Source organism: Rhinoraja longicauda, chromosome 4 (genome assembly GCF_053455715.1).
Source record: "Rhinoraja longicauda isolate Sanriku21f chromosome 4, sRhiLon1.1, whole genome shotgun sequence".
Classification (NCBI taxonomy): domain Eukaryota; kingdom Metazoa; phylum Chordata; class Chondrichthyes; order Rajiformes; family Arhynchobatidae; genus Rhinoraja; species Rhinoraja longicauda.
The window spans coordinates 93,361,242-93,387,614 of record NC_135956.1 but is presented as its reverse complement, the minus strand read 5'-3'; the positions used below and the strand labels follow the sequence as shown (position 1 = coordinate 93,387,614).

The 26,373-nt window shown below is 42.6% G+C and overlaps 1 protein-coding gene across 1 annotated transcript in view; it reads left to right on the top strand.

Annotated features, from left to right (window-relative positions):
- Window positions 1–24,939, top strand: part of LOC144592990 (protein NDRG1-like) — a 94,842-nt gene extending 69,903 nt beyond the window's left edge. Inside the window, exons 8-16 of the mRNA XM_078398403.1 lie at window positions 2,264–2,350; window positions 7,498–7,554; window positions 11,398–11,501; window positions 12,915–12,977; window positions 15,733–15,784; window positions 18,577–18,624; window positions 22,149–22,184; window positions 22,561–22,612; window positions 22,706–24,939. Coding sequence (XP_078254529.1) covers window positions 2,264–2,350; window positions 7,498–7,554; window positions 11,398–11,501; window positions 12,915–12,977; window positions 15,733–15,784; window positions 18,577–18,624; window positions 22,149–22,184; window positions 22,561–22,612; window positions 22,706–22,923 — 717 coding nt within the window. The 3' untranslated portion in view covers window positions 22,924–24,939. The remainder of the gene's footprint in view (window positions 1–2,263; window positions 2,351–7,497; window positions 7,555–11,397; window positions 11,502–12,914; window positions 12,978–15,732; window positions 15,785–18,576; window positions 18,625–22,148; window positions 22,185–22,560; window positions 22,613–22,705) is intronic.
- Window positions 24,940–26,373: the final 1,434 nt, after the last annotated feature.

The window sequence follows — 26,373 nt, the reverse complement described above, 5'->3', positions numbered from 1 at the left end:
CATCTTCCTCACAGTTCACACTGCCACTCAGCTTGGTGTCATCTGCCAATTTGCTAATGTTACTTTTAATCCCTTCATCCAAGTCATTAATGTATAGTGTAAATAGCTGCGGTCCTAACACCGAGCCTTCCAGTACCCCACTAGTCACTGCCTGCCATTCTGAAAGGGACCCATTTATCCCCACTCTTTGCTTTCTGTCTGTCAACCAATTTTCTATCCATGTCAGTACCCTATCCCCAATACCATGTGCTCTAATTTTGCACACTAATCTCCTATGTGGGACCTTGTCGAAGGCTTTCTGAAAGTCAAGGTACACCACATCCACCGGCTCTCCCCTGTCCATTTTCCTAGTTACATCCTCAAAAAATTCCAGAAGATTATTCAAGCATGATTTCCCCTTCGTAAATCCATGCTGACTCGGAACGATCCTGTTACTGCTATCCAAATGCTCTGCAATTTCATCTTTTATAATTGACTCCAGCATATTCCCCACCACCACGGACTAACTGGTCTATAATTTCCTGTCTTCTCTCTCCCTCCTTTCTTAAAAAGTGGGATAACATTAGCTACCCTCCAATCCACAGGAACTGATCCTGAATCTATAGAACATTGGAAAATGATCACCAATGCATCCATGATTTCTAGAGCCACCTCCTTAAGTACCCTGGGATGCAGACCATCAGGCCCTGGGGGTTTTTCAGCCTTCTGTCCCATCAGTCTACCCAACACCATTTCCTGCCTAATGTGAATTACCTTCAGTTCCTCTGTCACCCTAGGATCTCTGGCCACTAGAACATCTGGGAGATTGTTTGTATCTTCCTTAGTGAAGACAGATCCAAAGTACCGGTTCAACTCGTCTGCCATTTCCTTGTTCCCCGTAATAAATTCCCCTGCTTCTGTCTTCAAGGGACCCACATTTGCCTTAACTATTTTTTTCCTCTTCACATACCTAAAGAAGCTTTTACTATCCTCCTTTATATTATTGGCCAGCTTACCTTCGTACCTCATCTTTTCTCCCCATATTGCCTTTTTAGTTATCTTCTGTTGCTCTAAAAGAGTTCCAATCCTCTGGCTTCCTGCTTTTCTTTGCAATGTTATACTTATTCGCTTTTATATTTATGCTGTCCTTGACTTCCCTTGTCAGCCACAGGTGCCTCTTACTCCCCTTAGAATCTTTCCTACGCTTTGGGATGAATTGATCCTGCAACTTCTGCATTATTCCCAGGAATACCTTCTATTGCTGTTCCACCGTCTTCCCTGCTAGGGTCTCCTTCCAGTCAAATCTGGCCAGCTCCTGCCTCATGTCTCTGTAATCCCCTTTGCTATACTGTAATACTGACACTTCCGATTTTCCCTTCTCCCTCTCAATTTGTAGATTAAAACGTATCATATTATGATCACTGCCTCCTAATGGCTCTTTTACCTTGAGTTCCCTTATCAAATCTGGTTCATTACACAACACTAAATCAAGAATTGCCTTCTCCCTGATAGGCTCCAGTACAAGCTGTTTTAAGAATCCTTCTCGGAGACACTCCACAAACTCCCTTTCCTAGGGTCCAGTACCAACCTGATTTTCCCAGTCTACCTGCATGTTGAAATCTCCCATAACCACTGTAGCATTACATTTTCCACATGCCAATTTTAGCTCTTGATTCAACTTGCACCCTATGTCGAGGCTACTGTTTGGGGGCCTGTAGATAACTCCCATTAGGGTCGTTTTACCTTTACAATTTCTCATTTCTATCCATACTGATTCTACATCTCCTGATTCTATGTCACCCCTTGCAAGGGAGTGAATATCATTCCTTACCAACAGAGCAACCCCACCCCCTCTGCCCACCTGTCTGCCTTTTCGATAAGCCTTCTTGTAACCGTTGACACTCTTACTAATCAAGAACCTTTCAAAATCCACTTTAAAAATATCTAAATTTGCCCACCATTTGTGCCAATGAATTCCACAGATTCACCACCCTTACCCTTCTCTCTCCTTGTCTATCATGTCTGAAATATCCAAATCCTGGACAATGAGTTGCCAATCCCGTCTGACTTGTAACCACGTTTCTGCAAAGGCCACACCACCATGGTCCCAAATCACTGACCCAGGCTCTGTTCATCTGCAAGGATAATGGTTTCCCTCCAGTTCCGATGCCACCTCTTCTACAAGTCACCTCTAGCCCAGAAGAGATCCAAATAGTCTAAAAGTTGGAGTAAAACCAAATGCATGATATAATTGACCTGATCTTTATTTTTTTTCTCTATCCAGTTGAATTATCCTGATCTCGTTGAGGGACTGTGTCTCATTAATATTAATTGCAATGCTGAAGGATGGATGGACTGGGCAGCAACCAAGGTAAGGGAAACTTTTTATTTAATGACGAGCAGTACATTTTAACTTTTTGACACTTTGAAAAGGAAGTTAAGCAAAATAAGATGTAGGTAAGTAGTAATAGACAATAGGTGCAGGAGGAGGCCATTCGGCCCTTCGAGCAAGCACAGCCATTCAATGTGATCAAGGCTGATCATTCTCAATCAGCCATCATTCAAAATCTTCAACTCTTGAAGATTCTTCAAGGGTGTTGGTAACAGTTCAAGTTTTTGCAATAAAGATTGAAATGTGATGGACAATAGACAATAGGTGCAGGAGTAGGCCATTTGCCCTTTCGAGCCAGCACTGCCATTCACTGTCATCATGGCTGATCATTCACAAACAGTACCCCGTTCCTGGCTTCTCCCCATACCCCTGACTCTGCTATCTTTTAAGAGCTCTATCTAGCTCTCTTGAAAGCATCAGGAGAATTGGCCACCGTTGCCTTCTGAGGCAGAGAATTCCACAGATTTACAACTCTCTGAATGAAAAAGTTTTTCCTCATCTCCGTTCTAAATGGCTTATCCCTTATTCACAAACTGTGGCCCCTGGTTCTGGACTCTCCAAGATTGGGAACATGTTTCCTGCCTCTAATGTGTCCAATCCCTTAATAATCTTATGTTTCAATTAGATCCACTCTCATCCTTCTAAATTCCAGCATATACAAGCCTAGTCGCTCCAGTCTTTCAACATACGACAGTCCCGCCATTCCGGGAATTAACCTAGTGAACCTAAGCTGCATGCCCTCAATAGAAAGAATATCCTTCCTCAAATTTGGAGAGCAAAACTGCACACAGTACTCCAGATGCTGTCTCATTAGGGCCCTGTACAACTGCCGAAGGACCTCTTTGCTCCTATACTCAACTCCTCTTGTCATAAAGGCCAACATGCCATTAGCTTTCTTCACTGCCTGTTGTACCTGCATGCCAACTTTAAGTGACTGATGAACAAGGACACCCAGATCTCTTTGTACTTCCCCATTTCCTAACTTGACACCATTCAGATAATAATCTGCCTTCCTGTTCTTACCACCAAAGTGGATAACCTCTCACAACCTGTCCAAGTCACCCTGCAACCTCATAGCATCCTCCTCACAGTTCACACTGTCACCCAACTTTGTGTCATCCGCAAATTTGCTAATGTTACTTTTAATCCCTTCATCTAAGTCATTAATGTATATTGTAAATAGCACTGAGCCTTGCGGTACCCCACTAGTCACTGCCTGCCATTCTGAAAGGGACCCTTATTATTATTATTTTTGTCTGAATGGTGTCAAGTTAGGAAAAGGGGACATACAACGAGATCTGGGTGTCCCAGTGCATCAGTCACTGAAAGGAAGCATGCAGGTATAGCAGGCAGTGAAGAAAGCCAGCATCTGTCAGGCAGCATCTGTGGGGAACATGGATAGGTGACGTTTCACAGAGTGCTGGAGTAACTCAACGGGTCAGGCAGCATCTCTGTGGAGAACGTGGATACGTGACGTTTCACAGAGTGCTGGAGTAACTCAGCGGGTCAGGCAGCATCTCTGTGGAGAAGGAATGGGTGATGTTTGACGTCAAGACAGAAATGATTTGACCCAAAACATCAGCTATCCATGTTCTTCTGAGATGCTGCCTGACCCGCGCTGTATCACTAAACTAAACTAAACTAAACTAAACTGAATGTATTCACTTCCAATGTCCACAATGCTGGAGTCAATAAAATGTGTCCAATAACAGCTCTGAGACTGGAATGTGGAATCCCTAATTTGAGGAAGGATATTCTTGCTATTGAGGACGTGCAGCGTAGGTTTACTAGGTTAATTCCCGGGATGGCGGGACTGTCATATGTTGAAAGACTGGAGCGGCTAGGCTTGTATACACTGGAATTTAGAAGGATGTGAGGGGATCTTATTGAAACATATAAGATTATTAAGGGGTTGGACACGCTAGAGGCAGGAAACATGTTCCCAATGTTGGGGGAGTCCAGAACCAGGGGCTACAGTTTAAGAATAAGGGGTCGGCCATTTAGAACGGAGATGAGGAATTCACTGCCTCAGAAGGCAGTGGAGGCCAATTCTCTGAATGCTTTCAAGAGAGAGCTAGATAGAGCTCTTTAGGATAGCGGAGTCAGTGGGTATGGGGAGAAGGCAGGAACGGGGTACTGATTGAGAAAGATGAGCCATGATCACATTGAATGGTGGTGCTGGCTCGAAGGGCCGAATGGCCCACTCCTGCAACTATTGTCTATTAACCCGTTAATCCCTACTCTTTGTTTCCTGTCTGCCAACCAATTTTCTATCCATGTCAGCACCCATGCCCCAATACCATGTGCTGTAATCTTGCCCACTCATCTCCTATGTAGGACCTTATCAAAGGCTTTCTGAAAGTCCAGGTACACTACATCCACTGGCTCTCCCCTGTCCATTTCCCTAGTTACATCCTCAAAAAATTCCAGAAGATTAGTCAAGCATGATTTCCCCTTCGCAAATGCATGCTGACTCGGAACGATCCTGTTACTGCTATCCAAATGGCCCGCAATTTCCGCTTTTATAATTGACTCCATCTTCCCCACCACTGATGTCAGACTAACTGGGCTATAATTTCCCATTTTCTCTCCCTCCTTTCTTAAAAAATGGGATAACATTAGCTACCCTCCAATCCACAGGAACTAATCCTGAATCTATAGAAAATTGGAAAATTATCACCATTGCGTCCACTATTTCTAGAGCCACCTCCTTAAGTACCCTGGGATGCAGACCATCAGGCCCTGGGGATTTATCAGTCTTCAGTCCCATCAGTCTACCCAACACCATTTCCTGCCTAATGTGAATTTCCTTCAGTTCCTCTGTCACCCTAGGACCTCTTGCCACTAGAACATCTGGGAGATTGTTGCTGTCTTCCTTAGCGAAGACAGATCCAAAGTACCTGTTCAACTCGTCTGCCATTTCCTTGTTCCCCATAATAAATTTATCTGCTTCTGTCTTCACTGGACCCACATTTGTCTTAATTATTTTTTTCCTCTTCACATATCTAAAGAAGCTTTTACTATCCTCCTTTATATTATTGGCTAGCTTACCATCATACCTCATCATTTCTCCCTGTATTGCCTTTTTAGTTATCTTCTGTTGCTCTTTAAAAGAGTCCCAATCCTCTGGCTTCCCGCTCATCTTTGCTATGTTATACCTCTTTATTTTTATACTGTCCTTGACCTCCCTTGTCAGCCACGGTTGCCTCTTGCTTCCCCTAGAATCTTTCTTCCTCTTTGGAATGAACTGATCCTGCACCTTCTGTATTATTCCCAGAAATACCTGCCATTGTTGTTCCAACGTCTTCCCTGCTAGGGTATCTTTCCAGTCAACTCTGGCCAGCTCCTGCCTCCATAGTCCTCCTTGCTCAACTGCAATACTCACACTTCTGATTTCCCTTCTCCCTCTCAAATTGAAGATTAAAACATCATATTATGATCACTACCTCCTAATGGCTCTTTTACCTTGAGTTCCCTTATCAAATCCGGTTCAGTACACAACACTAAATCCAGAATTGCCTTCTCCCTGATAGGCTCCAGTACAAGCTGCTCTAAGAATCCATCTCGGAGGCACTCCACAAACTCCCTTTCTTGGGGTCCAGTACCAAGCTGATTTTCCCAGTCTACCTGCATGTTTAAATCTCCCATAACTACTGTAGCATTACCTTTGCGACATGCCAATTTTAACTCTTGATTCAACTTGCACCCTATATCCAGGCTACTGTTTGGGGGCCTGTAGATAACTCCCATTAGGGTCTTTTTACCCTTACAATTCCTCAGTTCTATCCATACTGATTCTATGTCACTCCTTGCAAGGGACTGAATATCATTCCTTGCTAACAGTGTGACCCCACCCCTTATGCCCACCTGTCTGTCTTTTCGATAGGTCGTATACCCCTGAATATTCACTCCCAGCCCTGGTCCGCTTGTAGCCATGTCTCTGTAATTCCCACAATGTCATACTTGCCAATATCTAACTGAGTCTCAAGCTCATCCACTTTATTTTTTATACTTTGCGCATTCAAATACACTTTAACCTCGATATTCACCTCCACGGTCACTATTGGCCCTGACCTTACTCTCGTATCCCTTCTCGAACCTTCCTTCCCATTAATTCGGGAGTCTTTTGCAACTTTTCCTGTAATCACTTCCCCTTTAACTCTGTCTTTATATTCCCAATTTGTCAACCCCTCCCCCCCACTATTTAGTTTAAACCCACACGTGTAGCACTAGCAAACCTGCCTGCCAGAAATGTGGTCCCTCTCCAGTTAAGGTGCAACCCGTCCCTTTTGTACGGGTCACCCTTACCCAGAAGATATCCCAATGGTGATGCCAGAAGATGTTGACTGCGTTCAACAAACAAGGCTATTTAGATCATGTTTTTAATTATTATCTCTTTGGCATTCTAAACTAAACAGATGAAAGATCCAAGATTTTTTTGTGCATATGAAGATGAGACTCACCAGAGAGATGGGGGTTTAATTTCCTACAGGCAACATGACAAAATCGGTTATTTGCATTGCGATAGCCTTACAGCATGGAAACAGGCCTTTCGGCCCAACTCTTCCACGCCGACCAACATGCCCATCTGCACTAGTCCTATCTGCCTGCATTTGACCCATGTCCCTCAACCTATCCATTTGCAATTGGTGAAAGGATCATCACTGAGTAAACCAACCAGCTGTGTTTATCAATTTACAAAAAGTACACCGTAGATGTTTAATTGTTAAATAAAGTATTCTATGGAAACTCTCCAGATGACTAAAGATGCCTATGTTTGATATGATTCTGGTAAATCATTTTTCTATTCATGACATGATATTGTTGTGAAGTGTTGTGCTGAGAGGTGGAAAATAGCACATTGAATGACATTTACGCTAAACCTATAGAAAATAATGGTTAACTTCTTTGCCATCTGTTTATAAAGCCAAAGATTCCAAATACACATGTATTTGTGTACATCAGATTATCATCCTCATGAAATTTACTAATGCATTCCCCCACATTTGCATTGTTTCATGAAATGATAAAGGTGTTGCAAAAAACCTTTCAATGGTTCGTTTATGGAGGTGAAAATAATTGGGATGTAAAGTGAGGATTAAGTGGTGATTTTGATTTTCTTCCAGCTTTCTGGTTGGACCTCTAACTTGACAGATATTGTAATCAGTCATCTGTTTGGTAAGGTGAGTGCACATATTTCAATTGCATCAAAGTATAGGTGGAGTATTGGACTGTTGCAGAAAGATGTACAAAAAACAGTACTGGGCATACCAAAATGGAGGTGAAGGGGAAAAAATGTGATAGGAATCCAAGGGGTAACTTTGTCACACAAAGGGTGTGGTTATATGGAACAAGCTGCCAGAGGAGGTAGTTGAGGCTGGGACTATCCCATTGTTTAAGAAACAGTTGGAAAGGTACATGGATAGAGGTTTGGAGGGATATGGACCAAGCACCAGCAAGTGGGACTAGGGTAGCTGGGGCATTGTTGGCCGGTGTGGGCTTTGGGCCGAAGGACCTGTTTCCACACTGTATCACTCCATGACTCTATATTGATTTTGGGAAGTCAAAACTAGGGTACTGTCCATATCACCTCTACCCCAATGTGGACATCTGGAACTGGTGCGCTACAATGTTGAGAACTATATTCTGCACTCTGTATCTTCCCCTCTGCTCTATCATACTTGAGTTTGACTTGATTGTATAAAGCTTTTCATTGTACCTCAGTACACATGACAATAATAAACATAGAAAATACATGCAGGAGTAGGCCATTCGGTCCTTTAAGGCAGCTCCGCCATTCAATATGATGGAGAGCTACAAGTGTAAAGCTTGTAAAGCTACAAGTGTGGCTTTAAACTAAGTAGTGGGGGGGAGGGGTTGACAAACTGGGAATATGAAGATGGAGTTAAAAGGGAAGCGAATACAGGAGAAATTGCAAAGGACTCTCGAATGAATGGGAAGGGAAGTTCTAGAAGGGATAAGAGAGTACGGTCAGGGCCAATTGTGACCGGTGTGAGAGGGGAGGTGAATACCGAAGTTAAAGTGTTGTATTTAAATGCGCGAAGTATAAAAAAGAAAGTGGATGAGCTTGAGGCTCAGTTAGACATTGGCAAGTATGATGTTGTGGGAATCACTGAGACATAGCTACAGGGCTGGGAACTGAATATTCAGGGGTACACAACGTATAGAAAAGACAGACAGGTGGGGAGAGGGGGCGGGGTCGCTCTGTTGGTAAGGAATGATATTCACTCCCTTGCAAGGGTGACATAGAATCAGGAGATGTAGTATCAGTATGGATAGAAATGAGGAATTGTAAGGGTAAAAATACCCTAATGGGAGTCATCTACAGGCCCCCAAACAGTAGCCTCGACATAGGGTGCAAGTTGAATCGGGAGCTAAAATTGGCATGTCGCAAATGTAATGCTACGGTGGTTATGGGAGATTTCAACATGCAGGTAGACTGGGAAAATCACGTTGGTAATGGGCCCCAGGAAAGAGTTTGTGGAGTGCCTCCAAGATGGATTCTTAGAACAGCTTGTACTGGAGCCTACCAGGGAGAAGGCAATTCTGAATTTAGTGTTGTGTAATGAACCTGATCTGATAAGGGGACTCGAGGTAAAAGAGCCATTAGGAAGCAGTGATCACAATATGATAAGTTTTACTCTACAAATTGAGAGGGAGAAGGGAAAATCGGAAGTGTCAGCATTACAGTATAGCAAAGGGGATTACAGAGGCATGAGGCAGGAGCTGGCCAAAATTGACTGGAAGGAGGCCCTAGCAGGGAAGACAGTGGAACAGCAATGGCAAGTATTCCTTGGAATAATGCAGAAGTTGCAGGATCAATTTATCCCAAATAGGTGGAAAGATTCTAAGGGGAGTAAGAAGCACCCATGGCTGACAAGGGAAGTCAAGGACAGCATAAAAGTAAGAGAAGTATAACATAGCAAAGAAGAGTGGGAAGCCAGAGGATAGGGACTCTTTTAAAGAGCAACAGAAGATGACTAAAAAGGCAATACGGGGAGAAATGAGGTATGAGGGTAAACTAGCCAATAATATACAGGAGGATAGTAAAAGCTATTTTAGGTATGTGAAGAGGAAGAAAATAGTCAAGGCAAATGTGGGTCCCTTGAAGACAGAAGCAGGGGAATTTGTTATGGGGAACAAGGAAATGGCAGACGAGTTGAACCGGTACTTTGGATCTGTCTTCACTAAGGAAGATACAAACAATCTCCCAGATGTTCTAGTGGCAAGAGATCCTAGGGTGACGGAGGAACTGAACGAAATCCACATTAGGCAGGAAATGGTGTTGGGTAGGCTGATGGGACTGAAGGCTGATAAATCCCCAGGGCCTGATGGTCTGCATCCCAGGGTACTTAAGGAGGTGGCGCTAGAAATTGTGGACGCATTGGTGATCACTTTCCAATGTTCTATAGATTCAGGATCAGTTCCTAGTGAGACCGCACCTGGAGTACTGTGTGCAGTTTTGGTCTCCAAATTTGAGGAAGGATATTCTTGCTATTGAGGGCGTGCAGCGTAGGTTTACTAGGTTAATTCCCGGAATGGCGGGACTGTTATATGTTGAAAGACTGGAGCGACTAGGCTTGTATACACTGGAATTTAGAAGGATGAGAGGGGATCTTACCGAAACATATAGGATTATTAAGGGGTTGGACATGTTAGAGGCAGGAAACATGTTCACAATGTTGGGGGAGTCCAGAACCAGGGGCCACAGTTTAAGAATAAGGGGTAGGCCATTTAGAACTGAGATGAGGAAAATCTTTTTCAGTCAGAGTTGTGAATCTGTGGAATTCTCTGCCTCAGAAGGCAGTGGAGGCCAATTCTCTGAATGCATTCAAGAGGGAGCTAGATAGAGCTCTTAAGGATAGCGGAGTCAGGGGGTATGGGGAGAAGGCAGGAACGGGGTACTGATTGAGAATGATCAGCCATGATCACATTGAATGGCGGTGCTGGCTCGAAGGGCCGAATGGCCTACTCCTGCACCTATTGTCTATTGATCATGGCTGATCATCCAAAATCAGTACCCAGTTCCTGCTTTTTCCCCATATCCCTTGTTTCCGTTAGCCCTAAGAGCTATATCTAACTCTCTTGAAAACTTCCAGTGAATTAGCCTCCACTGCCTACTGTGGCAGAGAATTCCACAACTTCCCCACTGTATGGGTGAAATAGAAACATAGGTGCAGGAGGAGGCCATTTGGCCCTTTGAGCTAGCACTGCCATTCATTGTGATTATGGCTGATCATCCACAATCAGTAACCTGTGCCTGCTCTTGATTCCACTATCCCCAAGAGCTCTATCTAACTCCATCTTAAATTCATCCAGTGAATTGGCCTCCACTGCTTTCTATGGCAGAGAATTCCACAAATTCACAACTCTGGGTGAAAAAGTTTTTTTTTTTTTGCAGTTTTAAATGGTTTCCCCTGTATTCTTAGACTGTGGCCCCTTGTTCTGGACTCCCCCAACATTGGGAACATTTTTCCTGCATCTAGCTTGTCCAGTCCTTTTATAATTTTATACATCTCTATAAGATCCCCTCTCATCCTTCTAAACTCCAGTGACTACAAGCCCAGTCTTTCCAATCTTTCCTCATATGACTGTCCCGCCATCCCAGGGATTAACCTCGTGAACCTACGCTGCACTCCCTCAATAGAAAGAATGTCCTTCTTCAAATTAGGAGACCAAAACTGCACACAATACTCCAGGTGTGTTCTCACCAGGGCCCTCCCTGTACAACTGCAGTAAGACCTCATTGCTCCTATACTCAAATCCTGTATGAAGGCCAACATGCCATTTGCTTTCTTCACTGCCTGCTGTACCTGCAGGCTTACTTTCAGGCATACAAACCTAAACATTGTTTGTTGTTCATAGCAATTGTATTCTCTTAGATGTCATTTATTGATCCTTGACCAATCCTCGCATTGCTTTTGTGCTAAGATAAAGTTTCCTGTATTTAGGTATATTACGATAATGGTTGTGCATCTATTTAACATGTATGTAATCCATTTTAGGACGAAATAAATAGCAATCCTAGTTTGATCCTCAAATACCGCCATCACATTTCTACCGGTCTTAATCAGCACAATCTGCAGCTTTTTGTTAATTCGTACAACAGGTAAAGTAGTACTGGGTCTCTCCTTGCATTCATTTTCATAAACATTTGCTTTGGACAGTTCCAGTCGATTGGAGGGGAGCTAATGTTACCCCAATACATAAAGTGGAGAGGAAACAGGGTGCTGCAGTGTGTTTAGCTTGAGTGATTGGTGAGGAAATGCTAGAGTTCATTATCAAAGATTTAACAGCAGAGTGACTTAATTGAGCAAACTTGGCACGGTTTTGTGAAAGGGAAATCGTGCTTGGCAAATCTACTGGAATATGTAACTAATAGGATAGCTAAAAGATAACTGGTGAATGTGGTGTACTTGGACTATCAAAAATTTCCTTAACATCCCCTGTAAGGAATTTACATGCGGAAATGAAGCTCGTATGGTTGAGGGAAAGGTGCTGATATTTGTAGAGAGCTGGTTACTGAGGAAGAATAGCGATCTTGGTAGCAGGCAGTGGCTGGTAGAGTACTGACTGCTACAAGAATCAGTGCCGAGACGCATTCATATATGTTAACGATTTGGATGAGGAAATCAATGTTATATTGCTGAGCATATGCAACTTTTAATTTTTTTTCTTTGCTTCAACCTTTTCTGATGGCTTCATAGTCTAGGTAGTAGATGCTACAATAATGGTCAACGGTAGAGATTGAGGGCATGGGGACGTATGTCCTTCTGATTATCATCAGAGCTATCTTGTCCTTTAAAAGTGAACAATTTTCAGTCTATTTAAGTAATTGACTGTCATGTTTAATAGATGCCTTTGTGGCTAAGCTAAGATGTAGGTGTCATATTTGCAGCAGTTTTAGGTAAGAATGTGCATTAAAGGCATAAATACAGGTTTGGTTGGTGGACACATAATAGGGATTTGGTAGGATGAGCAATTCTCTCGGCCCAGTAAGATATAACATTTGCTGACCTTGAACACTCAATGAGGACTTGCTGTCAGGGCCATCTCTGGGTGCAGCATGCCATTGACCTCCAAACTGCTCTCTTGGGATGTCGGGTTGCCTGTCCTAGTTTCTACCTTTCTACCTTTTTCTACCAAGGCCTGTGAAGTGTCTGAAAACATTTTGTCAATCCTATTTTAACTCTCTATATGACACACAGCAAGGGTGTAGCAAGAGCTAGTGATAGGTGGATCAGTTCAGGGGTCAGGTAAGAGAGAGAAGACTGGAAAAAATGATACAGATTGGCTTTGGCTGGCATTAATTACTCTCGGTTGCAAGTCCTCTTGTGTCATGACCAAGCAGTGGACAATGCATCAGATGTGAAGTTGTGTCACCTCTATCTAACACTAAATGTGAAGAAGGTACTTATGCATTGTACCTTACACTCATTTTGGTGAGAAGAGGGCAGAGAACTAAAAGATGTAGCAGCATGCACTGACTGTATAATCAACCCCATTAATTAATTTTCTGCAGTCGAAGAGACTTGGAAATTGGGCGACCTTTTCCTGGACAACATCACCAAAGAACTACTTTAAAGTGAGTTGAATTGATATCAAAGTCCATTTATAACATCTCAGGCTAAATTTTGAAATATTGTATGACAGTTGGTTATGTAGGAAAATAACTGCAAATGCTGGTACAGATTGAAGGCATCACAAAATGCTGGAGTAACTCAACGGGTCAGGCAGCATCTCTGGAGAGAAGGAATGGGTGACGTTTCGGGTCGAGACCCTTCTTCAGACTGAGTTATGTATGGGGCATCTTGTTTGACATGGGCAAGTTGGACCGAAGTGTCTGCTTCCATGATGTATGAATCTGTAACTCCAAGTCTGGCTAGACATTTAGAGATGTAAATACGTCATAAGGTTTAGAGATACAGCGCGGAAACAGGCCCTTCGGCCCGCCGGGTTCACGCCGCCCAGCGATCCCCGCACACTAACACGATCCTACACGTACTAGGGGCAATTTTTACATTTACCCAGTCAATTAACCTACATACCTGTACGTCTTTGGAGTGTGGGAGGAAACCGAAGATCTCGTAGAAAACCCACGCAGGTCACGGGGAGAACGTACAAACTCCGTACAGACGGCGCCCGTAGTCAGGATCGAACCCGAGTCTCCGGCACTGCATTCGCTGTAAGGCAGCAACTCTACCGCTGCGCCACCGTGCCGAACAATGTGATAGGAGCAGAATTAAGCCATTTGGCCCATCGTCTACTCTGCCATTCAATCATGGCCGATCTATCTCTCCCTTATTCTCCTGCCTTCTCTTAGAAACATAGAAACATAGAAAATAGGTGCAGTAGGCCATTCGGCCCTTCGAGCCTGCACCGCCATTCAATATGATCATGGCTGATCATCCAGCTCAGTAACCTGTACCTGCCTTCTCTCCATACCCCCTGATCCCTTTAGCCATAAGGGCCACATCTAACTCCCTCTTAAATATAGCCAATGAACTGGCCTCAACTACCTTCTGTGGCAGAGAATTCCACAGACTCACCACTCTGTGTGAAGAAATGCTTTCTCATCTCGGTCCTAAAAGACTTCCCCCTTAAGCTGTGACCCCTGGTTCTGGACTTCCCCAACATCGGGAACAATCTTTCCGCATCTAGCCTCTCCAACCCCTTAAGAATTTTATGTTTCAATAAGATCCCCCCTCAGTCTTCTAAATTCCAGCGAGTATAAGCCTAGTCTATCCAGTCTTTCTTCATATGAAAGTCCTGCCATCCCAGGGATCAATCTGGTGAACCTTCTCTGTACTCCCTCTAAGGCTAGAATGTCTTTCCTCAGATTAGGAGACCAAAACTGTACACAATACTCCAGGTGCGATCTCACCAAGGCCATGTACAACTGCAGCAGAACCTCCCTGCTCCTATACTCAAATCCTCTTGCTATGAATGCTAACAAACCATTCGCTTTCTTCACTGCCTGCTGCACCTGCACGCTTGCTTTCAATGACTGGTGCACCATGACACCCAGGTCACGTTGCATCTCCCCTTTTCCTAATTGGCCACCATTCAGGTAATACTCTGCTTTTGTGTTCTTGCCGCCAAAGTGGATAACCTCACATTTATCCACATTATATTGCATCTGCCATGCATTTGCCCACTCTCCTAATCTATCCAAGTCACTCTGCAGCCTCCTCCTCGCAGCTAACACTGCTACCCAGCTTCGTGACATCCGCAAACTTAGAGATGTTGCATTCAATTCCCTCGTCCAAATCATTAATATATATTGTAAATAACTGGGGTCCCAGCACTGAGCCTTGCGGTACCCCACTAGTCACTGCCTGCCATTCCGAAAAGGACCCGTTTATTCCTACTCTTTGCTTCCTGACCGCTACCCCCTGACAAACGTACTAATCAAGAATTTATCTATCTCTGCCCTAAAAATGTCCATTGACGGCCTCCACAGCCTTCCAGGGCAATGAATTCCACAGATTCGCCACCCTCTGACTAAAGAAATTCCTCCTTAGCTCCTTCCTAAAGGAACGTCCTTTAATTCCGAGGCTATGACCTTTAGTCCTAGACTCTCCCACTAGTGGAAATATCCTCTCCACATCCACTCTATCCAAGCCTTTCATTACTCGGTAAGTTTCAATGAGGTCCCCCCTCATTCTTCTAAACTCCAGTGAGTTTAGGCACAATGCCATCATATGTTAACCCACTCATTCCTGCGATAATTTTTGTAAACCTCCTCTGAACCCTCACCAGAGCCAGCACATCCTTTTTCAAATATGTTGTAGGCTTTTCCTGCTACGACTGAAATAACTACTCATTAAAAATTCAAGTACACCCTAATTGAGCTGGCTGGGGTGTGTGTGGATAAATGGTTGCCAACTATGAGCATGCTGTCCAGTGCTGCAGTCCTGGGACCACACCTCTACTTCCCCAGCACAAGGAGTGATGTCTTCCAGTGGGCCGTGAAATACAGGGTGGCCAGTCAGATGTCTGTGCCGAGTAATTATTGCTATGTATGTCAGTCTTTATCGGGAATTGGTGGGGTAATGTGAGGAGATTAACATCATGGGGTAAATTTCAGGGCATACTTCAATTCTTGCAGATTTCAAACTGGATTTTTTGCTGTCTTTTAATCCATTCATAATAAGTGAAATGGTGATCTTCATTTTTGTCTACACTATAGTAACTTATTAACTTTATATGCTGTAACTGTAATTCTTTTTTGTGCACAATCCGCAGGCATTGCCACTTTCATTTCACTGCACATCGTGTACGTGACAAATAAACTTGACTTGACTTGACTAATGAACATGTTTTGGTTTTGTCTGTAGATGTCCTACTTTGTTGGTTGTTGGAGACAGTTCACCTGCAGTGGATGCTGTGGTACGTCGATGTAATGCAGTTCTTAATTGACAGCTCTCTTGGTTACATGGGACATAGAGCATGTTCACATTTGATTAAGTTATATCTGTGTGGCTTTGTCCAGCTTTTTGAACAATACTCTATGTAGGAAAATAACTCCAGATGCTGGTACAAATTGAGAGTATCACAAAATGCTGGAGTAACTCGGCAGGTCAGGCAGCATCTCTGAAGAGAAGGAATGGGTGACGTTTCAGGTCGAGACCCTTCGTCAAGTCAGATTTGTGCTGAGTAATTATTGCTTTGTATGTCAGTCCTTGTTGGGGATTGGTGGGGTAATGTGAGGAGATTAACATCATGGGGTAAATTTCAGGGCATACTTCAATTCTTGCAGATTTCAAACTGGATTTTTTGCTGTCTTTTAATCCATTCATAATGAATGGTCTCGACCCATTCATAATGAAGAAGTGTCTCGACCTGTAACGTCGCCCATTCCTTCTCTCCAGAGATGCTGCCTGACCTGCTGAGTACTCCAGCATTTGTGTAAATACTCTAATTAGTGAGAATTTATTCATAAGAATATTTAAATACAATGGCTCAAATATTGTGGTACTTTTTGGAGATAAAATAATCCTTGCCATAATGTGCATTATTTTAAATTTCATGTTCAGGTATTTGAAATGTTGTCGTCATACAGTGCCCTTCATAATATTTGGGACAAAGACCCATCATTTATTTATTTGCCTCTGTACTCCACAATTTGAGATTTGGAATAGAAAAAATTACATGTGGTTAAAGTGCACATTGTCAGATTTTAATAACGGCCATTTTTATACATTTTGGTTTCACCATGTAGAAAATACAGCAGTTTTATACATAGTCCCCCCATTTTTATTACAAATCTCAAATTGTTGAGTTGAGGGTAAGTAGGACTATAAAGAGTGGGGAAATAGGATTGCTGGGAAAATTAATGGGTCAAATTAAGAAAATATAAGAATATATTTACGACTATAAGTGTTGAAAACAGTGCAGGTTTCTGTTCTCTCCACCCACCTCCACTAAGGCCTTGAACCATGTGTTAAATCCAAAGATTAATTTTGTTCACCAAGAATATTGCATGTAATTTAGTTCACTAAACTATCCAAGACTAAGAGAATGTCTCATAGAAACATAGAAAATAGCTGCAGGTGTAGGCCATTCGGCCCTTCGAGCCTGCACCGCCATTCAGTATGATCATGGCTGATCATCCAACTCAGTATCCCGTACCTGCCTTCTCTCCATACCCCCTGATCCCTTTAGCCACAAGGGCCACATCTAACTCGCTCTTAAATATAGCCAATGAACTGGCCTCAACTACCTTCTGTGGCAGAGAATTCCACAGATTCACCACTCTGTGTGAAAAAAAACGTTCTCATCTCGGTCCTAAAAGACCCCCCTTATTCTTAAACTGTGACCCCTTGTTCTGGACTTCCCCAACATCGGGAACAATCTTCCTGCATCTAGCCTGTCCAACCCCTTAAGAATTTTGTAAGTTTCTATAAGATCCCCCCTCAATCTTCTAAATTCCAGCGAGTACAAGCCAAGTCTATCCAGTCTTTCTTCATATGAAAGTCCTGCCATCCCAGGAATCAATCTGGTGAACCTTCTCTGTACTCCCTCTATGGCAAGAATGTCTTTCCTCAGATTAGGAGACCAAAACTGTACGCAATACTCCAGGTGCGGTCTCACCAATGCCCTGTACAACTGCAGCAGAACCGTCCTGCTCCTTTACTCAAATCCCCACGCTATGAATGCCAACATACCATTCGCTTTCTTCACTGCCTGCTGCACCTGCATGCCTACTTTCAATGACTGGTGTACCACAACACCCAGGTCTCGTTGCATCTCCCCTTCTCCTAATCGGCCACCATTCAGATAATAGTCTGCTTTCCTGTTCTTGCCACCAAAGTGGATAACCTCACATTTATCCACATTATACTGCATCTGCTATGCATTTGCCCACTCACCTAACCTATCCAAGTCACGTTGCAGCCTCCTAGCATCCTCCTCACAGCTAACACTGCCCCCCAGCTTCGTGTCATCCGCAAACTTGGAGATGTTGCATTCATTTCTCTTGTCCAAGTCATTAATATATATTGTAAATAGCTGGGGTCCCAGCACTGAGTCTTGCGGTACCCCACTAGTCACTGCCTGCCATTCTGAAAAGGACCCGTTTATTCGTCAGTACTCTATTGACAAAAAAATATTTCATCTAATGGGTGGCTCCAAATAGGAAGGCATTCACAATAGGTGTAAGATTTGAGAGTTTAACCAGGTAAATGCTGAAATATTTCAAACACATATTTGAGAAATTATTTTTTTAATGTTAGGAATAGGCCCTGCAACTTATTAAGAGCAATCGTTCCTATTATGCTTCCTCCTAAGTCACTTCACTTATTCAATGGACCAAGAAAGTTCAGTTAGAAATGTTTATTTATGCCAAGGCATAGTTTGTGTAATGCTGATTGTGGAGGCGTTTGAAACTATCTTGCTAACTGATGCAAGTATTGAATCTGTTATTGAAGCAGATATGACCACTGCAAATGCATGCCAGTGGTGGGTTGAGCAGAGAACCTTGGCAAGAAACTATTACCAAACAGAATTTATATTGAAATTGTCTTCCTACACAAAGTCGGTAATTCCTCTTTTTACGTTTCTTCTGTTTCAAAACCCATATTTTAACCTCTTGAGATTGGGCAAAACATATTTAAATTAAGACTCATTCCTGGTTGGTTGCACTGTTATAGATTGCTAAATATTAAATGTTTTGTTTTCAGGTTGACTGCAATACTAAACTTGATCCAACAAAGACTACTCTGTTAAAGGTAATGCAGTATGGTTTCAAACGGAACTAGTAAAACAGTAAAGACAAGTAAAGCTTTCTGAGCTGCAAAAGATCAGTTTACAGAAAACCATTACTATCTACCATTTGAACCCAATTGCACGCTACCCTCTTTTGTAAGATAGGAAAGTCTTGCAACTTGCAAAATCATATCCATTAGTTTTGATCTTTGGGGAGAACAAAATATAGTAGGGTAATAGGTATGTTTTGGAAGTGCCGTCATAGTACAGCGCAGGATCAGGGTCTTCAGTCCACAAGGTCTGCAGCAAACATCTGCCCACATATGAGCCATTCTCCCCATTCCCAGCATCACCATGCATCTATCTAAAAGCTTCTTAATCACTATCGTATCTTACTCCAACTCTAGTATTTTACATTTCCACCCTGGAAAAAAGGTTCTGACTGTCCCCCCCCCCCCCCCCCATTTATGCCTCATATAATTTGATATACTCCTTTCAGGTCTTACCTCAGCCTCTGATGCTCTAGAGAAATCATTGCATGTTTGTTTAACCTCTCCGTATATCTAATATCCTCCCATCCAGGGGGGTTTCTGATAAACTTCCTCTGCCTTGACATCCTGCTTGTAATGGGGCGACTAAAAATGTACGTAATACTCTAGGTGATCTATGTATGTCCTGTTGTATACTTTGACAACCTTCCTCACAGTCCAAAACTCCAGCAATCTTGGTGTCACCTGCAAACTCACTAATGAACCCAATAGCACTTATGTCCAAGTCATAGAGTCACACAGTGCGGAAACAGGCTCTTGCCAACCACTTGAGTTCTTTCCTATTTGATTTATATTCCTCAAAGGCCCTGTCTGATTTCATCTAATTAAACCTTGCATGTGCTTCCTTTTTCTTTATGACCAAATTTACCAGCTCTTTGGTTACCCAAGGTTCCCTTACCTTGCCATTCGTATCCTCCCTCCTTCATGGAACATGCTGGACATTGACTTTGATCAATTGACCTATAGATGATACCCTATAAATGATGCCCATTTGTCAGATTCCCTTTTACCCAATAACAACTGCTCCTAATTTACTCGCCCTAGCTCCTCTACAATAATGCCGTAATCTGCCTTACACCAGATTAGTAACAACTGCTGCTAATTTACTCGCCCTCGCTCTATCTCCTCCACAATAACGCCGTAATCTGCCTTACACCAGATTCGTCCCTTCCCCCAAGGTCCAGATTTATCCCCATTCAAAGCAATCTTAAAAAGTATGGAATAAAACAAAAAGTACTGGAGTAAATCAGCAGGTCAGGCAGTATCTCTGGAGGACATGGATAGATGACGTTTTGGGTCGGCACAGAAACCAATAGTCCGTACCTTAACCCGCCATTACTCTCCGCTCAGCCTGCTCGCCAAAGCCTCAGCATTTACCCTCAAAACAGCCTCTCTCCCTTCATGCCACTCCCAATAAACTGCTCTGCCACACCTTTTTTCCAATCTTACGATCCTGTCAATGACCCAGTCTAACAGATCCCCCTGGAAATCTCCAGCTGCTTCAGAGCTTGAAATTGACTATCCAAGGGTTTCCTTTTTTGAGTGATTTTCGAGTGTCAAACACTGCCAAATGTTTCATGTAAATTCCAGGTAGGTAGGCCAAGGTGGAATAAAAGCAGAAAATGTAAGAAATATTCAGCAGATCAGAAGCAGAGCTTATGTATTGAACCAGTGATCCTTCATCCGAACAGGTAAAGTCATGAATGGAATAATTCCTGAAGTTATAAATGTACAAAATGTGTGAGTGGACTTGGAGTGGTGCGTGATTTCCAATTGGTAAATAGCCCAGTTAGTCAAAACCCGCAGCTGAGCTGATGGTAGGAGATGGGTTGATAACCAATTTGAGTACAGAAGTTGGGAGGTCACATTGCAGTTGCATAAGAGTCAAGAGTGGTATATTGTCATATGTCCCAGATAGTATGTAAATATAATGCACTGTAAACTATGATAAACGGGAGCGAGGAAAAAAAAGGAGAAAAAAGAAAAAAATTAAATAATAAGACGTTGGTGAGACTGCATTTAGAGTATTGTGTTCAGTTCTGGGCACCATGTTACAGGAAAGATATTGTCAAGCTTGAAAGGATTCAGAGAAGATTTATGAGGATGTTGCCAGGACTAGAGGGTCTGAGCAATAGGGAGAGGTTGAGTAGACTGGGCCTCTATTCCTTGGAGTGCAGGAGGATGAGGGGAGGTGTATAAAATCATGAGAGGAATAGATCGGGTAGATGCACAAAATCTCTTGTCCAGAGTAGGGGAATCGAGGACCAGAGAACATAGGTTCACGGTGAAGGGGAAAGATTTAATAGGAATCTGAGGGGTAATGTTTTCACACAGGGTGGTGGGTGTATGGAACAAACTGCCAGAGGAGGTAGTTGAGGCTGGGACTATCCCAACGTTTCAGAAACAGTTAGACAGGTACATGGATAGGACAGGTTTGGAGGGATATGGACCAAATGTGGGCAGGTGGGACTAGTGTAGCTGGGACAAGTTTTTCTACACTATCACTCTACGGCTTTAACTTTGATAAGATTTTTCCTGACTAGCACATGACTGGAATAGAAGTGAACTGTGGAAGAGAAGCCACATGGAACTATGCACATCATGGTTAGCTTGAGTGGAATGGTCATCCTCAGCACATGGTCTCTAACCATAGCTAGACACATGGTTAGCTTGAGTGGAATGGTCATCCTCAGCACATGGTCTCTAACCATAGCTAGACACATGTTTTCTTTGGCCAACTAGTGATTTCCAGAAAGAGAATTCTCCAAATTGAGTCATTTTGAATTTGTAGATTAGAATATTTTTGCAATAATGGCAAATTAAATAAACGAATAGTTTTTTAAATGTAACAAGTGCATTTCCTGTGTCATAGGTTCGTGTAGCAAGGGAAAAGTCCCCACATCTCCACTCATCCTGTGTTTGGCCCATATCCCATAAAACATTTCCTATTCATTGACCTGTCCAAGTGTCTTTTAAATGCTGTTACAGTACATGCCTCTGGCAGCTTGTTCCATCTACAGGTGTTCCTCAGCTTATGATGGGGTTCCGTTCAGAAAAACCCACTGTGAACCAAAAATATTGTAAGTTGAAATGCATTTAATACACCTGATCACGTGGCTGGAAGCAAGTTGCGGCTTGCTAAGGGTCGCTGCTGTTTGCACCATCGCAAAGTGGAAATATCGCAAGTCAAAGCATCGTAAGCCGGGGAGCACCTGTACCTACTACCCCTGTGTGTATAAAGTTGCCAGTGAATATTACCCCACTCACCATAAATCTACATCTTCTGGTTCTTGACTCCCATACCCTGGCTAAAAGACTGCATCATCTATTCCCCTCATGGTTTGACACATCTCCTTAAAATCACCCCCTTGCGCTCCAACAAATAAAGTCCCAGCCTGACCAATCTCGTTGCAGCGTAATGACGGAATGTGGCTGTTAATTGGGTTTAAATTCTGATGTAACATTGTGGTGTAACTCTTCTCTTTTATTTGAAATAGATGTCTGATTGTGGAGGACTGCCACAAGTTGTCCAGGTGGGTTTAATGTCATTCTTGCCATAGTTTGTTCTTCTTTGCCTTGTCGCTGGGGCTGCATTTACTGTGGATTTTCCTCCGTTCAAGGTAAGTAAGCAAGTAAGGTTTCTTACTTGCACCTTTTTAACATGACCGTGGAGCATGATAATAAAATGCATGGTACCAACAGTGACGTGCTCACCACTGTGTTTCTGCAGCACTATGAGCACTGGGCTAGGTGCAGCAGTAGGCAGCCCAGTGTTACGCCAGCTTCTTGGCACATGTGGTGACTCCTTTACACTAATTCATTATCACTCTCAATCCGCTCAACAACCCTCCCCGCGTAATGAAATTAGCAGCATTATTTATACTTAAGAGCTTTTTCTGTCTCACACAGCCAGCAAAACTTACAGAAGCTATTAAATACTTTGTGCAAGGAATGGGCTACAGTAAGTAGAATGAATATTCCTGATGAGTCTGACACAGCAGTGCGTTGTCATGTACTTGCTTAACGCAATGTCTTTGTCATCATTAATTGCCAGTGCCTGCAGCCAGCATGACCCGTCTAATGCGATCTCGTTCAGCATCTGGATCCAGTGTGGCATCTACGGATGGCAACAGAAGCCGCTCTGCCACTGGTGAGGCCACCAAGTATTACAGTCACCCCAGTCTGGGCCTACAGAACCTCAACAAGAATGCTAACGCTAATGTCGGAGGTGTTGACCACTCTGGCCCTCAGTCTGCAGAGATCTCCTGTTAAAGCCCATTCACTCCACCACCCTAAAGCAACTCAAACCAGTTGTAAAGTTGATGCATTCTATGGGGATGTCAAAGGACAAATAAATACACATGGAAAAAATGTAGAAACTAACATCTTTTGTGCATACTTTCCTACATGGCATTTTTAATTGGTGCCACATTTGAATACTAAGAGTCCATGATTTGACAATATGACAAAATGCAGAGCAATCTAATTTTCTTTGGAAGCAGTGCATTGTGAGTAACACTATTCTCGAATACCATTTGTCATGTGAAGCTCGAGTTAAATTTTAAGATATGTATATAGTTGATAATTTCTTCATGAGAAAGGTTAAATCTTAGTTGCTGTAACTTTTTGTAAAACGAATTGAACGTTGACTTTTCTACCTTGATGTACTGTTGCTTTTTAAACCAAGTATAAATACTGCATTGTTTTAATGCTGCTGTTGTATCCTGATGCAAACTTACCTTCAGTCTGCTTAGATTTGGAACAGGGCAAGTCAAATTTTGATCTGTCTTTAAATTGTGCTTAGATTATTACTTGATAGTTTTTGATGATTTATAGTTTTTGATGATTCTAAAGTGTTTGTACTCTACCAAATTTGTATTTTTGGATTCCCTCCCAAATCTCCTGTTGAATGGCATTGAGATTTCCAGCAAATGTGTGTGTTTTAAGGTAAGACTCTCGAAGAGTTGCAACCAAAGTGAATTCTGATTGGGTGCTCAGAGAAACGCTGTAAATGTTCATATTCCATGTTTTTTCTTCAACTGGAATCTTTTCTGAGCATATTTCCAGTTTCCATGATCTTGCAATCTGTGGCTCAAAATGAAAGCCATGATAAAGCATACAACCTGAAACTATATTACCATGGCAGCATTTAGTATGGTGGCACCGTGATGCCCACACTTGTATCTTGCCTTCCCTTGCTCCCAATACTTGTGCAACAGATAAGGCAGATTATCAGCTTATTAGCTAAAAGACCCATTTAACGTGCTGTAAAATTCCACGCCCATAAATAATTAAAATTTCACTTTGCTGACATGTTTCTGCTCAGAGGGGACCTGTGTACTACTTTCATTTTTTTAAATTAAAAAATTTCCAAACAGGAAACTTCCTCCTAATTGTAATTTTGTCCAATGAATGATATGGAAGTTGAAATACGAAAAATGCTATAGGGGTTGCAGCTGCTGTGTAAACATGAAACATAATAATTTGCTCATTGCTTAATTAGACATATGTATGATCCTTGGAAGCATATCTTTTTCAATCTTATAACTTTTGAACTAAATTTTACAATGTTATGTAGTCTAAGTTGTACATTCCTAGAATACTGTCCTAATGTGATTACTTATTCTGTTGACCTTAAAAAAACAACAAACACTAGAGGCCTGTTCAAACACTTGTATCAAGAAAGCTGTTCATTTTGACAGCTTGCAGAACCATATGCCCTCCTTAACCCGGTAAAGATGCCTCCAACAGCCTGTTTAGCTGGAAGTATTATTACAACAGCAATGTACCAGAGTGTGAAACGCTAAAGGGGATGGAATAAATGCTGCTCAATAATAATTTTAAAGGACAGCGACATCAAAGATAAATTACAAATAGTATTTAATTGGTTAACCATTTCAGTTTTACCTACAAGGAAGTTGGATTACTTCATATTACAGCTAATTTAGTGTTGCGTCTTTAAATTGGGTATTAAACGTTGAGATTAGGGGGCATCAGGTGCCAGGCTTCCACCAGTATTTGCTTCATTAAAGTATGGGTATTACATGAATGGTGAGGAGATGATCTGTTCAGCCATTGCGGTGTATTCAAACTGTATTTACTACCTATATTGAGTAAAACATTTCTCGCACTGTTTTTGTCAACATCTATAGATTCAATTTATCAATAGGTTTTAGCTTTAAAGGTTGTGCTCCTATTTGATATTTCAAAGGACAGCATGGAACAGTTTTGAAAAGTTAAATTGACAATGACTTGCACATTTGTATTTATTTTCAAATTAAATTCTTAACTACAAAATGTATCTGTGCACGGCTTTACTGAGTGAATTCTGAATTTCTCATTTGGATTCTGATTTATAAATGAATGATTCCAGAAACAACAACTTTCAGTTGGGGGTTGAAAAGCAAGCTTCAACAGACCAGGATAGGATGGGGTCATAACCAAGAATGAAGTATTTCCGCTTGGTATATCGCTTAAGAAGTTGTTACCTCGAGCCACACAGCACAAACAACAGCCCAACTTGCCCATGCCAACCAAAATGCCCCAACTACCCCAGATGCCCCACCTGGCTGTGTTTGGCCAAAGGCCCTCTAACCTTTTCCTATCCATGTAGCATCCAAATGTCTTTTAAATGTTGTTATACTACCTGCCTCAACTACCTCCTCTGGCAGCTCGTTCCATACACCCACTGCCCTCTGAGTGAAAGAGTTGCCCTTCAGGTTCCTGTTTAACCCTACCCCTCTATGTCCTCTGGTTCTCGATTCCCCTACTCTGGGTAAAAGACTCTGTGCAGTCACCCTATCTGTTCCCCCCCTGCCCCCATGATTTTATATCTTCTATATACTAAAACTCCTGTTTGTTCCTGAACTACAGCCAAAACGGTACATGATAGCACAACAATGTTAGGCCCACCTTACTCACTGTCGTCCCTTTGGTGCTAATGGAAGAAGTTTCATTGAAATCGGTGTCAAATTTTTAAAGTTATTACATTTTAAAGTTTAAATCTATCTCCTAGGGAGGGGGGTGGAAAGAGGGGAGAGGGATGATGAGGGGGATGGAGTGAGGGGAAGGGGGGAGGAGAGGGTGCTGCACCAATGCAGGAGAGGTTTGGGCCCAACGGGTCCACTTGGTCTAGTGCCTCTAAGATCATCCTCCTGCGTTCCAAGGAATAAAGTACTAGCCTGCCCAACCTCTCCTTTAGCTCAGGTCCCTTGAGCCCAGTTAGTCTTACATCAGTGGTGGGGAAGATGCTGAAGTATTTTGGAAAAATGCCCAACACAAACAAAAATATACTCCATTACCTTGAGCATTCATTTTGCATGAGATTTTAGTTTTCAGCAGGGACCATCCTGGCAAAGGACTACCCACCAGCACCAGTACATAATCAAACAGACGCTTGAGGATTTTGTTGAAGAATGCTACCAATGTGACAATCAACTGTAACACCCATGATTATTAAAATGATGTGAAATTGTTTCTGACTTTCACACGAAGAGTGGTGGGTGTATGGAATGAGCTGTCAGGAGAGGTAGTTGAGGCAGGGACTATCCTGACATTTAAGAAACAGTTAGATAAACGGATAGGACAATTTGGAGAAATCTGGACCAAACGCGGGCAGGTGGGACTAATGTAGCTGGGACATGTTGACCGCTGTGGGCAAGTTGGCCCAAAGGGCCTGTTTCCACCCTGTATATCACTATGACTAAATGACACTAGCCGTAA